The 15,571-nt window shown below is 38.9% G+C and overlaps 1 protein-coding gene across 1 annotated transcript in view; it reads left to right on the top strand.

The window, feature by feature from the left end:
- The window catches only part of MYO5C (myosin VC), a 33,834-nt gene that overhangs the window by 1,016 nt on the left and 17,247 nt on the right, over positions 1 to 15,571 (top strand). The window contains exons 2-19 of the mRNA XM_054272530.1: positions 1,990 to 2,100; positions 2,952 to 3,117; positions 3,383 to 3,527; positions 3,925 to 4,081; positions 4,604 to 4,747; positions 5,643 to 5,724; positions 6,295 to 6,402; positions 6,923 to 7,029; positions 7,683 to 7,948; positions 8,354 to 8,435; positions 8,765 to 8,905; positions 9,542 to 9,667; positions 10,284 to 10,367; positions 11,242 to 11,376; positions 11,709 to 11,806; positions 13,094 to 13,180; positions 13,266 to 13,377; positions 14,286 to 14,497. Coding sequence (XP_054128505.1) covers positions 1,990 to 2,100; positions 2,952 to 3,117; positions 3,383 to 3,527; positions 3,925 to 4,081; positions 4,604 to 4,747; positions 5,643 to 5,724; positions 6,295 to 6,402; positions 6,923 to 7,029; positions 7,683 to 7,948; positions 8,354 to 8,435; positions 8,765 to 8,905; positions 9,542 to 9,667; positions 10,284 to 10,367; positions 11,242 to 11,376; positions 11,709 to 11,806; positions 13,094 to 13,180; positions 13,266 to 13,377; positions 14,286 to 14,497 — 2,363 coding nt within the window. The remainder of the gene's footprint in view (positions 1 to 1,989; positions 2,101 to 2,951; positions 3,118 to 3,382; positions 3,528 to 3,924; positions 4,082 to 4,603; positions 4,748 to 5,642; positions 5,725 to 6,294; positions 6,403 to 6,922; positions 7,030 to 7,682; positions 7,949 to 8,353; positions 8,436 to 8,764; positions 8,906 to 9,541; positions 9,668 to 10,283; positions 10,368 to 11,241; positions 11,377 to 11,708; positions 11,807 to 13,093; positions 13,181 to 13,265; positions 13,378 to 14,285; positions 14,498 to 15,571) is intronic.

Below are 15,571 nucleotides of genomic sequence, written 5' to 3'. Positions count from 1 at the left end.
CTGCGACTCCAGGGGCCTTTCCTGAAGAATCAGTGCCTTTATCACATTCTCCTCCCTCCCTTTCTCGTCCTTGACCTAGTGCAGTTCATTTTCTTGCATGGGAAAACACTGTGTGCCCCTGAGGCTGTTTGGTGGTGATATTCTAACTCCCAAAGAATAACAGCAAACAAAGAATTCAATTTAACAATCATTATCTGTAAGCCAGGAGAAGATCAGCATAGTGTAGGAATGATACAATTAACAATTTATAGTTGGATAAACATAGAAAACTCAAATGTAAAGCTAATTTAGCCATGTCTTTCATGTGGCTATTAAATAGATACTTGAGGACCTGGGCCTTTGTCCCCTTGGTCAGATAGATGAAAACATTGCCATTGCATTTGTTTGGGGTTGTTTAGAAAATGTCTTTGTGAATTTGGATATTGTGTGAGAAATGCCATCATGCTGAAAGCATCAGCAAGGAGGTGCCATGGAAGCAGCTGAGTTTTCCATGGTTGTTCATCCCCTGATGAGCACCAGGGTGGTGTGTTGCTCACTAGAAAGGTGAGGTCTGACCTTGGAGATACTGAAACCTCAGCTGAGCAGCACAGCCTAACTCACAGGATGTGCAAGTCCCTCCTACCCTAAATTGCTTGGTGGTGATCTTTGGGGTTAGTATTAAAGCAGCTACAGCTGTGCAGTGCAGCTTTCAGGGACCTCTGCAGGCCCCCACCATGGTTCAGGGGGGTTCTTGGGGCAGAGACACTCATGTTCTGGGGATCTGCTCGAGCTTCCAAGGCTCCTTCCAAACTGGAGGAGAAAAAAGTCCCTTGTGACAAAACCAACAGTTGCAGCACCAAAAGGAAAGGGAATACAAGTCCCCAAGGGATCTGTGGGTCTGCTCACACTCCATGAAATGCTGACTTAATGTTAATTTTTCAGGTAAGCAGCTGCAGCAGTTCTCACAGGTTTATTTAAACAGCTTGTTTCAACTGACCATGAATATAGCTGGGGTGAGGGAATTCAGGGAAGGGTTCTGGCTATCAAAACAGAAGGATGCTGGAAGGGTATATATTATAGTTTCTTGTGTTAGTAGGGACAACAATGTCATTTTGTCAAACCCTGTCAGGATGAGAAGGACATACTCCACATCACTAAAGTAATTCCCTACTCCTGAGGTTTCCAGCTGTGTTATATCCTTTTAAGGAATGTTGTTTCCTATAGCTTCTCAGGCAGAGCATTTAAAGAAGTTGCTTTTGCTTCTGCATTTAACTTCAGCGCAGGAGAACTAAATGGTTCAAACAGCATAGCTTACATTCAAATATTTTTTTCAAATATCTATGCTTCAGTGGATTACAGATACCTTGCTGAGATGGAGCTAAAGTATGCCAGTTGATTGCTTGTAAAGAAAGAAACCAGCCAGTAGTCTTTGAAGTTTGTCCTAGAGCAGGGAAAGATGTTTGGAGGTTGCACTTCAGTCCTATTAAAAGAAAGTGAACTGTGCAGTCTTTCTTAGGTATGACAATGTGCCTCTGGCAGAATGCATTCTGAGTTCAGTGTCCTGTACTTGAATTCAGGGAAGTGATTGTCCATACCTGATTGTCTGAATTCTGGTAATGAGATGCTTTCTCTGGTACTTGCTTATTTGAACCCTCCTAGAAACAGGGTCTCCCCTTTAAGTGTGTTTTATTCTTTGTTCATTTTCAGAGGATTTGAAGAGCCTGGCAACAGTCTGGCCCTTGCTCACCTTCCTGCATGCTGTGTTCTGCAGACTCTGCTCTGAACAGGAGCAGAATATGCATGTCTGAAATTAATGAGTCTGCTTTCTTTTTGTATTCTTTCGTGAAAAATAACAAAACCACAAAAAATATATCCTGCTGTATGGAGCTAATAATAAACCCCAAAAGTCCTGGAATGGGATTGCACTTGATGTTTGAAAGGTATTTTTTAATGCTAGCCTGGTATTATGATAGTAGCTAAGCTAACTATTGTCTTGTTTTTCTGTTACAGTACAATAGGGTTTGGATCCCTGATAATGAAGAAGTTTGGCAGTCTGCAGAAATCACAAAAAACTACAAAGCTGGAGACAGTTTTCTTCATGTGCAGTTAGAGGATGGAACTGTAAGGAGAAAAGTCTGAATTACTGTGGAGTTTGCTGAGATATGTTTATGCAGAAACATAGCACTCACCATCCTGGGATCTAAATAACACATACACATTTCTCTTTTTCATCATACTGAAATTGGTACAGTACACACCTGCTGCCCAAAATCTGAGGAGTGCAATTCCACTGCCTGTATACATTAGTATGAAGAACATACCTCAGAGACTGCATTGGAGACAAGCCCTGAAACTCATCCTAAACTGAAATGAACATCAGAAGTGCAGGGCAGGCATAGTTCTCTCTCACAGAGCCAGCTTTTTGCTTTTTTAGTTGGTTTGTGTAAGATTGTTAATGATAGTATCCAAGTTCTTTACAGATTTAATACTTTGAAAGCATTTCTGTATTTCTGCATTCCTGTTCCATAATGATAAATATTAAAGGTATGATTAAATGGATTTGTTGAAAGAAACAAAAGTGAGTTTTAAACTTTCTGTAAAGAAAACTGAGGTGTTGCAAGTAACGACAGTTACAGAGCTGACTTGAGTTCTGACCAGGTCTTTACTTTCATTCATTTGCAGCTGATCTGTTATTCTCATCTGTACTTGAAATTTGCCTGTTTTTAGAGAGCTAAACATGTCACATTTTTACACATTTCAATACAAAATATTATAAATAAAGAGAATGAGGCTTTCTTTTTCATAAGCAACAAACACCTCCAGTTCTCCCAGGCTGAGTGGGATATATGGAACAACGAAATAGAAGATCAGACAGGGCTGCATCCACTCTATAACTTCATGTAAAGGTAGAAGATTTGTATTTATGCAAACGTAATGCATTTTATGACATTTCAAGTATTTTTTGTTGACAGGAGCTGAGTTACCCTGTTGATCCAGCTGCTTTGCCACCACTACGAAATCCTGACATACTTGTTGGTGAAAATGATCTCACTGCACTCAGCTACCTGCACGAACCAGCTGTTCTACACAACCTCAAAATTCGTTTTGTGGAATCTAAACTTATCTACACATATAGTGGTAAGCTATGTGAAATGAAGAGTTTTTAAAAAATCTTTTTTTAAAAGTATTAATCTTGATTCAGTTTGCAACATGATGTGTGTAATGCTTTCCTGAAGTGTATTTTAACTCGTGTTAACTGGCTTTATGTGTGAGTATAGACTTGTTTATTCATCAGCACATTCTACCCAGAAAATATTGCTACTTTGTATTATATCAGCTGCCAAAACCAGGCATTTCATATAACTAACCTGTGTTTTATTTTTGTTTTTACGCTTGGCTGCAGGGATAATTCTGGTTGCAATAAACCCCTATAAGCAGCTGCCAATATATGGAGATGCCATTATCCATGCTTACAGTGGGCAAAACATGGGGGACATGGATCCACACATCTTTGCTGTGGCAGAAGAAGCATACAAGCAAATGGCAAGGTTCAGTATGTTATTTAATGTCCATAAATAACTCTTGAAGTCTAGTGGCAGTGTTAATTGTCATTTAATTTTACTGTGTATGTGCCACTGGCTATTAGGAATACCTTTGAACACATAGCTTAATTAGAGGAGAAGGAATTCCTTAACCAGTTGAGGAATTTCTAGAATCAAATCTATTTTCATTCTTGATGAGGGGTAAAACTTAGTGAATAGCAATGACATCAACCTGGAGGTTACAGCTGAGGAGGAGAAAGAGAAGAATAGAAGTAAGATGGAACTGATGTATGAGACTTGGGCCCAGCTGTGATTTCAAACATTGCTTCATGTGTGTAATTCCTACTTTTATACATGCCCTTTAGACATGTCTGACATAAACTGTCTGATTATTTGCTTTTAGAAATAATAAAAATCAGTCCATTATAGTCAGTGGAGAATCAGGAGCTGGAAAGACTGTGTCTGCAAGGTACACCATGAGATACTTTGCCACTGTGAGTAAGTCAAGCAGCAATGCTGATGTGGAGGATAAAGTATTGGCATCCAATCCAATAACCGAGGTAAGTTTGGGGAATGTCTGTCAAGTCTGTACTCATCAAGGGAAGAATTCTGAGAGCTTCTGGGAAATTTTGTTTGAAATATTCAGGGATGCTTCATCTGTCCAAATTGGATACTTAAATTTGAATTTCAGCCTCTCATTGTTACTGATGGAAAGAGGTGGTCAGCTTCAGGAACACCTGGTCCTGTCTCATTTACCAGTGGCCCTTTGGAGGCTCTAGTTTGCCTAATTAGATGATGATGTAGCAATATTGAACAAATTAATTGGTTTTATTACTTGGACCCTTATGCTGGAAAAGTATACTTTGTCTAATTTTCAGTTTATGTAGCATTTTAGTATTTGACTTGAGGCTTGTCTTCAATTTTAGGCCTCAAAATATAAGTAACACAGTTCAATGCTTGAACAGAGATTGATCCCTGAGCACCTTTGATTTTAGAAACTTGTGGTTGACTCAAGTTTTGACAAAGTTATTCTTACGAGAGATGGGAGTAAAGCAAATTGTAAAAGTTTATAATTTTTGTAGGCTGTGGGCAATGCAAAAACCACACGGAATGATAACAGCAGTCGATTTGGGAAATACACTGAAATCAGTTTTGATCAGAGTTACCAAATCATTGGAGCTAACATGAGAACTTACCTGCTTGAGAAATCCAGAGTTGTATTTCAGGTGGGTAAAATAAAGCCTAAAATAGTCAACGTCAATATAGTTCCTGATGCACTATACTAGTTCTGTATAGAAAATATTATCAGAAGTTCTGAGAATGTATCCAGTCAGCATTTGATTTTTTAACAGAAGCTAGTATTGTGAGGAATGAAATAAGTTACTTTATTCCATGTTCTTCCTTATGTTGAGTGAAGAATGCTTCTCAGGCACAATTCCCTGAAATAACTGCAAATCTGGTACTTGTGGTTGCAACAGTAAGAGAGACCAATGGTATCTGGAAAGGAACAGCATGTACAGGGCAGACAGATTCTGAGTGAAAAAAATGGCTGAAAATTTATGAGGCCAAGGCTCATTTCATGTGACTCACTTCAATGTCATGGCTTATGATGATGTACTAAAGAAAGTATTTCATTTTATAAAATGGTTTTTACAAAGGTTTCTTTTTTAGTAGTATTGTAACTTTTTAAGTACACTGAAAAATACTTCTGTATATCTTCTGTCCTGAAGGATGGTTTGAAAATGGAGAATTTTTTGAGTTCCCACAGGGCAGTGTTTCAACTGACACTCCTACACATCTTTTTGTTACAGCATTTGGCAGTTCTTATTAGTAGATGGTTGTTCAAGCTAAAGAAATTATTAACATCCTTGGGGAAAGAACTACACATATTGGCAGTGGAGATAAAGTATACTTGAATGTATCACTTTCAACGCTCTTGCTAAGATGGGCCATTTGAATAATAAGCAATTTTTTTGCTAACCTATGTTGCAGCAGAATTTAGCCTTTAGCTGTTATTATCACTTTACAGTAGTGTTGAATATCAGGTGTTTTTCAGTTTGTTTCTTCATTTTGTTTTTAATTTTTTTTTTCTGTGGTGTTACTCTTTGCTTTATTTTACAGTCAGAAAATGAAAGGAACTACCATATATTTTATCAGTTGTGTGCATCTGCTATGCAACCTGAATATGAACATCTGAAATTGGGTAGGTCTCAAGAAAATAACCTGCTCTTCAGTTTTGCAGTGCAGCATTTTAAGGCTTGGTTTTCAAGTGCTAGGATGTTTAGTGCATTACAGCATAAATCTCACAGCCTTAAAACAGGACCTGCATTTTAAAGTCACTCAGCTGTTAATCCTGCTGGTTTTGAACTTGGTAGCAAATCCCTGGAAACTCAAATAGTGCACAATCAAGTACCTGAGTGTCTTTGGGAATCTTATTCTCAAAATTCCTGTAGTGACAGATGACAGCTTAGGGACTTGATTCATTTATCTACAGAGAAGTAGGTAGAAGCAGAATTTGGGTGTATGTTTACAAGGTCTCCATTCCAGTTTGTTTATTAGATGGATATTAAGATTTCTAGGAATGATGAATTTGTGTCAGCTTAGCTGAGCTGGGCACATGGATTTCCCTCAGAAAAAAGAGGACCTCCAGCTCATCATTGAAACGTTGTCATCTGACAGGACCTTTAATTTTTTCGTATTACAGAAGTTTTAACAAGTGCTCCCCCCAGTCCCTAATTTTTGCAGAATTACGAGATTTGCTTCTTTTCTACAGGAAGTGCAGAAGAGTTTAACTACACACGAATGGGTGGCAGCACTGTAATAGAAGGGGTTGACGACAGAGCAAATATGGTGGAGACTCAGAAGACATTTGCCTTACTGGGTAAATTCTTGGGGATACATTTTCAGTAGATTTTTTTTTTTCCTGAAATGGGCAAAGGTTTATTGTTTCTGAAATATCCAAAATGTTAGTAGTAATTACCAAAATAGGTTTTTTCATAGCTTGTCCATTGTGGTTGGTCTGTTTTTGAAGTGCTGGGCAGAAGCAATTAGCAACTGGTGTTAATTGTTACTGGTCAGAAGCATTGAGGGTTGGAGTCTTCTTGGCCATAAACTAACATGCTGTGGCAGAAGTGGAATTGGAAGCTTTTTGCCCCAGTAAAAGCTTATGTAAAAGCTAAATCAGACTTGAGCTGGCACTTGGGGAGGTACAGGAACTTATGCCCAATCTATCTTCAGATCAGACAGGCAGAAAATTGGCAGAACCAAGGATTTGCATCCTACTCTGCAGAGATGCTGTACAATTCTTGCCTGCACAACAAAGCAGGTCACCCAGCACTGTTCGGCTTTAATTAATTGTGCTGTTTCTGTGTATTTCAAATAATCAAGGAATGTTCTTTTAGGTCTGAAGAGGGATTTTCAGATGGATGTTTTTAAAATGCTGGCAGCAATCCTGCACTTGGGCAATGTGGAAATAGCAGCTGTTGGAGATGAAAGATCATCCATCAGTGTAAGGAAGTAGCTCACTCAGATACCAACATTTTCTATTCTATTTTATGCCAGAAGTGCTTTAGCAATAGTTTCTCTCATATCTGGGGCTCAGAGCAGCATTAAATCTGGTGCACTAAGCTTGATTGATTTCTCCATCTCCATCTGTGTGGAACAGCAGTGAGTGTTCACACAGATGCTCTTCTGTGCCCAGCTTCAGAAAGTCTTAACAAAAGGCAAAGTGTGGCTAAGAGTACTCCGTATCCAATTGATCCACAGCTGCTGGAAAATCCATTTTGGAACTCTCTGCAGGATGCAGGAACCAGAGCATAGTCAAAGCTGCTCAGAATGTTTCCCAGCAAGCTATGCAAGTCTAAAAGGCAATAACACCTGAAAATAGACCAAAGTAACTTTCTTTCAGGGTCTTAATCCAAAACATCTCATCCACTCCAAGTTTTTCTCTCCTGTATCAGGAGTTCTATCCAGTATTATTTGCTTTAGCTCATCTTGCTATTTTGCCAGATGAAGAAGTAAATACAGCCCTTTGCCTATGTAAAACTAAAAATCATAGCTTGGTGGCAGCAGAGCAAGGATTTCACAGTTAAAGAATTAAAAAGTTAAAGACAGTTGAAGAATTAAATGTACCCTAATAATATTTATTGATCTTCTTTAAAGATGGAAGACAAACACCTCAGTATATTCTGCGAGCTTCTGGATTTAAACTGTGACAAAATGGCGCGGTGGCTGTGCCACAGGAAGATTGTCACCACCTCAGAGACCGTGGTGAAGCCCATGACAAGGGCCCAGGCTGTCAATGCCAGGGATGCGCTGGCAAAGAAGATCTACTCCCATTTATTTGACTTCATTGTGGAAAGAATTAACCAAGCTCTGCAGTTCCCTGGCAAACAGCACACCTTCATTGGTGTTTTGGATATTTATGGGTAAGAATGTCTCTGGAAACAGAGTGCCTTTTCTTTGGAGTAGATAAAAAAGGCATTTTTTTGTGTTGGTAATGAATTTGTTTTACTAAAAGGTCATGGTCATATAAGTTCTTTAGCACCCAGATTGGTAGAAATCCTCTGCTACTATAAATAACATTTTTTTGTGAATGAGGTTTTAATTTCGCTTCTGATATGATACTTTTATATTTAACTCTGGATATTTAGCTTTATTATGCCTGCTAACATTAGCTTTTAGAGAAGTTTTGAAATTTCTTAGCATCTTCATTAGTCTTACCATTAGTTAATTGTCCTAGAAACATTAGGATATCTCCAAAGAGTTTCAGGGATCCTGCCATTTGATTTTGATGTCAAAGGATTTTTTTTCTTATTTGAATTGTGTTTCAGATTTGAAACATTTGATGTGAACAGTTTTGAACAATTTTGTATCAATTATGCTAATGAAAAACTACAGCAGCAATTTAACCTGGTATGTTCTTTTTTTGTTGCCGTTCTTTATCTTATTTTGCTTCAGGGCGGATATTAGTAAATGCTATTTGTGCTTGAGTGATGGATATTTCTGTATAGTGACTATCCAGTCATAAATAAAAATATTTTATTTTTATATGTAAGCATAGGTACACATATATATGTAAATGAAAATTTAGAAGTTTATTTTCTTACAGACAGACATACAATATACTCCAAAATATAACTTTTTCTCTCTTATGTATACAACAACTATGCACATGCAGACACTGTACTTATTTTCCCTTAATTGTAACCTTCTTTATGTTTTCATAATTTTTGCAAATCCAGCATGTCTTTAAACTTGAACAAGAAGAATATATGAAGGAAGATATCCCGTGGACTTTAATAGACTTTTATGACAACCAGCCTGTCATTGACCTTATTGAAGCTAAAATGGGAATTTTAGAACTTCTGGATGAAGAATGCTTGGTAATTTAATATTTGTTCATTAAAAAAACCCAAAACTTTATAGATTTTTGCAAATGGGGCTTGTAATCCGTATTTTACCCTTTTCAATGGGAAATAGAGGATTTTCTTCAGAAAAGGAGCATTAATGTTTGCCCTCTATTTGGCAATCTTGACTGTAAATTACTTATTCTGTTGTCTCTTATAGAATTAAGAAGCTAAAGCTGGATCTCAGAACTTAGCTGGCAGTAGGGCAGCAGCTGGAGCTCCTTGCTGTGGGGCAGGGCAGGACTGGAGCAGGCTGGGCAGGAGTGCAGTGGGGCCCTCATCCTTCCTCACCTCCTGCACTGCAGGGCAAACAGCAGTCTGCTGCTGCTAGTCCTGCTCCAAGCAGGAATTTGGACTGCTCAGGCCCCAGGCAGCTCTTCCACCAGTGTTTTCTAAATTTAGTTAGTCTACAAATCACTGCTTTTGATACAAAACCTTGTGGATTAATACAATTTTCTTTCCAAAAATTATTTGCTACTGGTGGGTCTGAAGAGGCAAGAACTGGTTATCAGGCCTTGTAATTCACTGTATGCAGAGTGTTTATTGCCATCAGCAGATCTGCTGCTCCAAGAGCCCAGTTTGTTAAAGAGATTGCCCTTCTTATTCTTACAGTTGCCTCATGGAAAAGATGAAAACTGGCTTCAAAAGCTGTACAATAATTTTGTCAATAAAAACGCACTCTTTGAAAAGCCAAGGATGTCAAACACTTCTTTCATCATTCAACACTTTGCTGATAAGGTACAGTGTAAACAACCCAGTATTGTTCCCTGTGCTTCTAGCAGTTGCTCATTCAGAAAAAAAAAATGTAGGAAATAAGATATATTAGCCACACCTATTTGGAACTTCTATAAAATTGATCTCCAATAGTGCTGTTTGTTTATTGGTAGTACTGCCTGTAACATGACATTTAAATGTAAGAAGTCCTTAAGATAATGAATTTAAGAGCAGAAAAATAAATCATCAAGATAAAAAGCAGAAAGATAATAGAATGTATAAATGGAACAATTATAGTTGTAGCTCATAGACATTTTAGTCTCAGTTATTTACATTTCAGATGTAGTCTTCCTTTTTGCTGCCTTGATTTGAAATCATAGAATAAGGAAGAAAGGAGGAAAGAAGTTCCTAATGAAGGCAGAGGGATTTGGAATCTGGCAGTTTCTCCTGCTTCTAAATTTTCAGGATGCATTTGTGTAATCTTGAGATAATTGAATTAGGAAAAGCAGAGTTTCAGCCATCATGTTTGAGATTAATAAAGAGCTCTTGGCTACCACAGCTGGGAGAGTAAAAATTATTGTTTTGCCAACTGTTTGCTTATGCATTGCTGAAAAGTTAATGATTTCACCTGTTTGCACAGGTAGAATATAAATGTGAAGGATTTCTGGAAAAAAACAGAGATACAGTACACGAAGTATTGATTGAAATCTTGAAAGAGAGCAAGGTTTGTGACAAACAGTAATGACTAATCTTCTGAATACCTGATTTTACTGGAATTAATTCAGATCTGATTTTAAAATGTTTCTTCTGATATACGAATTTTTAATAGGTTGAATAAATCAGTCTTATTTTTTATTTATTTATTTAATATTGTAGAACTGTATATTTTTACCATCAAATAATATACAGGATGAAAAAACACAATGTTCCACTTCCTTCATATATGTGCATTTACTTTGCTAGTTATGTTGGAGTTTTCTCTTAATATCTCCCTTCAAGAGCATTTTGTAATCCCTATAACTGAAAAACTTTTTTTTTTCTCCTGTAGTCATTACATGCAGCTTTGATAGGGGGTTTATCATTAACAACTGCCTTTGTTTATTCTTCAAAAGAGATTAGGAGAATGCCAGGGCAAGGAAAACATCAGGTGTCTTATGTGTGCCTGCCACTTCCCACCTGCTTGTCCCTTTGAAGTCTATAGCCTTGAGACTTCAGGATTATTCTTAAGCTAACTTCGTCTGACCTGAAAACATATTCTTAATTTAAATTGCATATTGTGAAAACACAGCCTTAAGTGCTCTTATTTTTAGCTCTGCTCTGTATTTATGTCCATATTTGCTTATATTGAAATAGCTCTTGCAGGCTGCTTTCACAGATGTTGAGTTCTGTGTGTGAAATGTGTGAGTGCTGCACAATAGACTCAGAATCATTGCAACTCTTTTTTCAGCTGCTGTTTGTTTGATACCCAGTTCAAAATCCTGCAATACCTGGCCTAAGTATTGAGGGTTTGCATTTTATGGTATAGTAAATGTAATTTTGATTAAAATGATGCTGCATTTACACAGTGTTTAACTCTGGTTCTTTCACCACACTTTTAGTTTCATCTGTGTGCAGATTTTTTTCAAGACAGTCCAGTGTCCATCTCACCTTTCAGTTCAACTATAAACATCAAATCTGCCAGACCTGTTCTGAAATCACCCAACAAGCAGCTCCGGACCACTGTGGGCAGTAAGGTACCCCCCAAACCTGCTATTCTGTGGTGTTTGCACTTGCTGGGAAATGCTGGGCAGTCTGACACTGCCTTCTGTCACTGTTCATGGGGGACTGTCCAGTTTTCAGGACAGCAGGAGCCACAGAGCAGTGCTCCAGGTCTGGGTATAATAGGTGTGTTTATTTTATATACAAGAGGCTGTTTGGTACAGCCACAGTCTTCAATTTCCTGCATTTAAGATCTAAACCTTATTTTCCAGTGTCCAGCCAAAATCTACCAAATAACTAAAAGACCAAGATTGACTTTTTACTGAAATGTCTCATGAGCAAAACTCTTATGTCTTATATTTTCCAGTTCAGGAATTCTTTGTCTTTGCTTATGGTGACACTCAATGCAACCACTCCTCATTACGTGAGATGCATAAAGCCAAATGATGAGAAATTGCCTTTTGAGTAAGTATGTTAGTTGTGCTCAGCTGTGATTTTCTGTATCACTGTAGTGGTGTGTCAGCAAGCTAAACTCTTATTGAGGAGAAACTTCCCATACAGAACATGGTTTTCATTTCCAGATAGCTGAATTTGAAAAAAATATTGTCTTCTTACAAAAATTGAATATTTAAGTGTCATTATTGTTACCATAAAATTCCTTTAACTTAATAATTTTCAAGTTATATACTAGTGCTTGTGTATTTGTCAGGACATTTTATGTAATTTTATGTAACTTTTAATTTTATGTAAATTTTAATGTTTTAATACAGTCTTATGTGGCAGATAGTTTTCATAGTTCCTATGAGCAGATGGGTAGCCACTAACCTGTGAGCAGGAGTTAACTTTGATGCAGCTGTTGGTCTCTTTTTGGGCAGACCTGTGGAAGCACACTGATGTCAGCTATACAACTTCCAGCTGGCAGGCAGTGCACTGACAAATGAAATTAAAGCCTTTATCTTATATGAGTAGGAGGGAGGAGGCCAGCTTTGATTCTAAATGCAATCTTTTAAGTATGTTAGCTCATTTTCTTGTAGGCAGACAAAATCTTTCCATGCAAAACACGTTACTGCTGATATTATATCACTATCACTGCAGTGAGCTCTCATGATCCTGCAGTGAGGGCAGAAATTGCTTGGATAATGTAAAAATATGTCAGAATTAGACTAGAAGAGTGCACCAAGAGCTTCTGAAAGAATGCTGTAGTCATCTGCCAGCCACAGGGTTTTCTTGACTAGTACTGCATTGACACTGGTGGTGTGCTCTGTGGGCAAATCAGCTCTGGTCCAGAGCAGGAAAGGGACTTTCCATGCCTTGTGTTTGAAATTTTGAACCAGGTATTAATGAGCAAGTCCAGATTTATTCATAATGAATGGGATAAAAATACCTGGCGAGTTTCTTCCTAATGGGCTGTTGAGAGGGTTTATTTCTGTATATGTTTTGTGTCAGGAGTGGAACTATTCTTTACCACTTGCTGCTATGAACTGCCACAGTTAATACTGAAAGGAAATAGGAATTTTAGTGAGATAAATAAATACAGTCTTCCTTTGGTTTTGAGAAAGAAACAGAAAACCCAGATTTTTTTTATATATTTACCTTTTAAATTTGTGGTATGGAGTAAGACACTATATAAAAAGCAGAGAGCTTTGTGTCCTATGAGCAGAAATACAAATCCCGTTGGTAGAATGGTTCTAATTATTACAGCATGCCAAACCCAGCAGAAATGCAAAGTATAACACTGCCTGTTTTTTTTAGGTTTGATTCCAAGAGAGTTGCTCAGCAGCTGCGTGCATGTGGTGTTTTGGAAACGATTCGGATTAGTGCACAGAGCTACCCATCCAGGTAGGGATAGCAGTGAGCCTTCCTGTGCCAAAAACCACCTACTTGTCTGATAATGAAATTAATTTGTTAACTTCTAATTTTCCAGGTGGACTTACATTGAGTTTTTCAGCCGTTACAGCATTCTTATGACACAGCAGGAACTCTCCATAAATGACAAGAAACAGATTTGCAAGATTGTTTTGCAGAGGCTGATCCAGGTTGGTTTGTGTGCACCAGCCAATAGATGTATTACAGCATCTATTAGTAATAAAATGTCTCTTTTGCCAAGGGTAGTATCTCTCCTCAGGCAGGAAAGGTATTTACATTATTGCTGTTTTTCCTGATTTACTGTGCTGTAAACAGGCTTGTGGGTAAGTAACCTCGTGCTGTGACTGTCATGATGTGGCCATAGACAGAGAATTTAACCACTCTGTGGTTAATATTCTCACTTGCAAAATGGAAGAGATCTGTATTTATAAACCAGTAAACAGTAAATGTTATACATTTGTCAAGTATTACAAGCACAAAGAGGGGTTTTGATGGTGGAATGCAGCTTATTGAAGAGCTGCTCAAAAATTTGCTATTTTGCACATTGCTTCTCTTTGTTAGATGAGCCTGTGGTGGTGAGGCTGGTCCTGGTCAAGGACTGAGCTCAGATTCAGAGATGTGTGACACCAAACACAGGCACACTTGCTGAGTAGCCCTGGCACAGGCCAAGGGGGAGAGCTGGAACCTAAAAGCAGCCTCACCCCGAGTTTTTGCTCACACAGCTCACTGGTTCCAGGCTAGAAAGGTGCATCAAAAGTTGCTGCTGAGCCCATGGAACCAGATTTGTAGGAGGAGGTGAAGAGGTTGCTTTTAAGACCTTGATGATAAGTCCAGAGCCTCCCTTTAATTTTAGATCATGAGTGTACAACTTTTGATGTTGTTCTCTGTGTCTTTCCTGCTAAGTGGGTTTTCCCCCTATGTACTGCTATCTGCATAGCAGGCAGAGAGGATATTCTTATTTAGGAAGATGGTGTCTTGGAGCAGAGCTTGCCTGAAGTGCCAATTTATAAAAGGAAGAGAATATCTGGCCTACAAAAATAAGCTAAAAGCTTAACAAACCTCCTATTTTCTCTTTCAGGATCCTAACCAGTATCAGTTTGGGAGAACAAAGATATTTTTCAGGGCGGGGCAGGTGGCTTACCTGGAGAAGCTGCGCTCGGACAGGCTGCGGCAGGCGTGCACGCTGCTGCAGCGGCGCGTGCGGGGCTGGCTGCAGCGCCGGCGCTTCCTGGCCCTGCGCCGCGCGGCGCTCACCGTGCAGCAGTACTACCGCGGGCAGCGCACCGTCAGGTACCCACCCCTGCCTGCCCAGGCAGCTGGGCCTGGGCCTGCCTGGAGGCTCACACAGGGCCAGCTGCTGCCCCAAGGGGAGGTTTTATCAAAGAGCAGTTCAGGTTTTATCGCCGGCTGGGGGCTGTGTGCAAATCACGAACGGGATGGGACTGCTGGGAACGTGCCTTGAGCTGTTGTATTTTCCAGCATCAGTCTCATTGCATGGTTTTGACAGTGGGAAGATGCCAGCAGCTCACATCCCAGGCAGCAGACTAAGAACTTAATGTTACAACTGACTTTAGAAGTTTTTTGACCAATCACACAAAGCAAAATCACATTGACAGTAGTTCTATCCAACCACTATAGGCACAGGTACCTTTGGTTAAAACAAAGCTTGCTTATTTCAAATACAATCCCTGCTTGTAAGCCTTAAGACACAACACACACATCTCCATTATTAAGCTTAGAACTTCCTAATATCTCACTAGATACACTTTTCTGCAGCTTAGGGAGCTATTCTAGACCAGCGTTAATGCCCAGACTATTGTTCTGTTTTTGCTCACTTTTCTACTTCTTACATAATTTTTCTGCTGACCAATCTTACCCCTACTGCTTAACTCTAATCAGAGTTCTGCTGTCTCTGAAGCCTGCCTTTTGCAGCTTTCCCAAAACCCTCTGATTTTAAGGATACCCACAATTGTATTTCCATTTCCTCTTGATTGTAATTATGAAATTGAATGTGTTCAAATTATTCAGCTGATATGAGAGAAGTACCCCAACAGGTTTCCAGCCACCAGATCCCCAAGAGGCCTGTCTGCCTGTAAGCTCAGTCCTTAGTTGATAATAACTGTCCCAGTTGGGCTTTCTGTTGAACTTCAGAGCCAGGGAAGAATCCAGGGGTGTATGGATTAGTGTGGACAAATTATTGCAAAGAAAATTCACCAGGCATTGTCAAAGCAGAAGGAAAGATGGCTCTGTGTAGGCTGGGAGGTTTTCATAAAGAGACTATCAGAACAAATGCTTGTGGACACATTTAAAAGTTGTGGGTAACTCCCTCTCCTTCACTTTAGTTGAAGAACAAGCTGTGTTTTT

This window comes from Melozone crissalis, unplaced genomic scaffold (genome assembly GCF_028551555.1).
Source record: "Melozone crissalis strain CALT ecotype California unplaced genomic scaffold, PUWL_Pcris_2 ptg000014l_1, whole genome shotgun sequence".
In the NCBI taxonomy this organism is placed as follows: domain Eukaryota; kingdom Metazoa; phylum Chordata; class Aves; order Passeriformes; family Passerellidae; genus Melozone; species Melozone crissalis.
The sequence above is the reverse complement of the archived record's forward strand: the minus strand, read 5'-3'. Positions and strand labels throughout refer to the sequence as shown.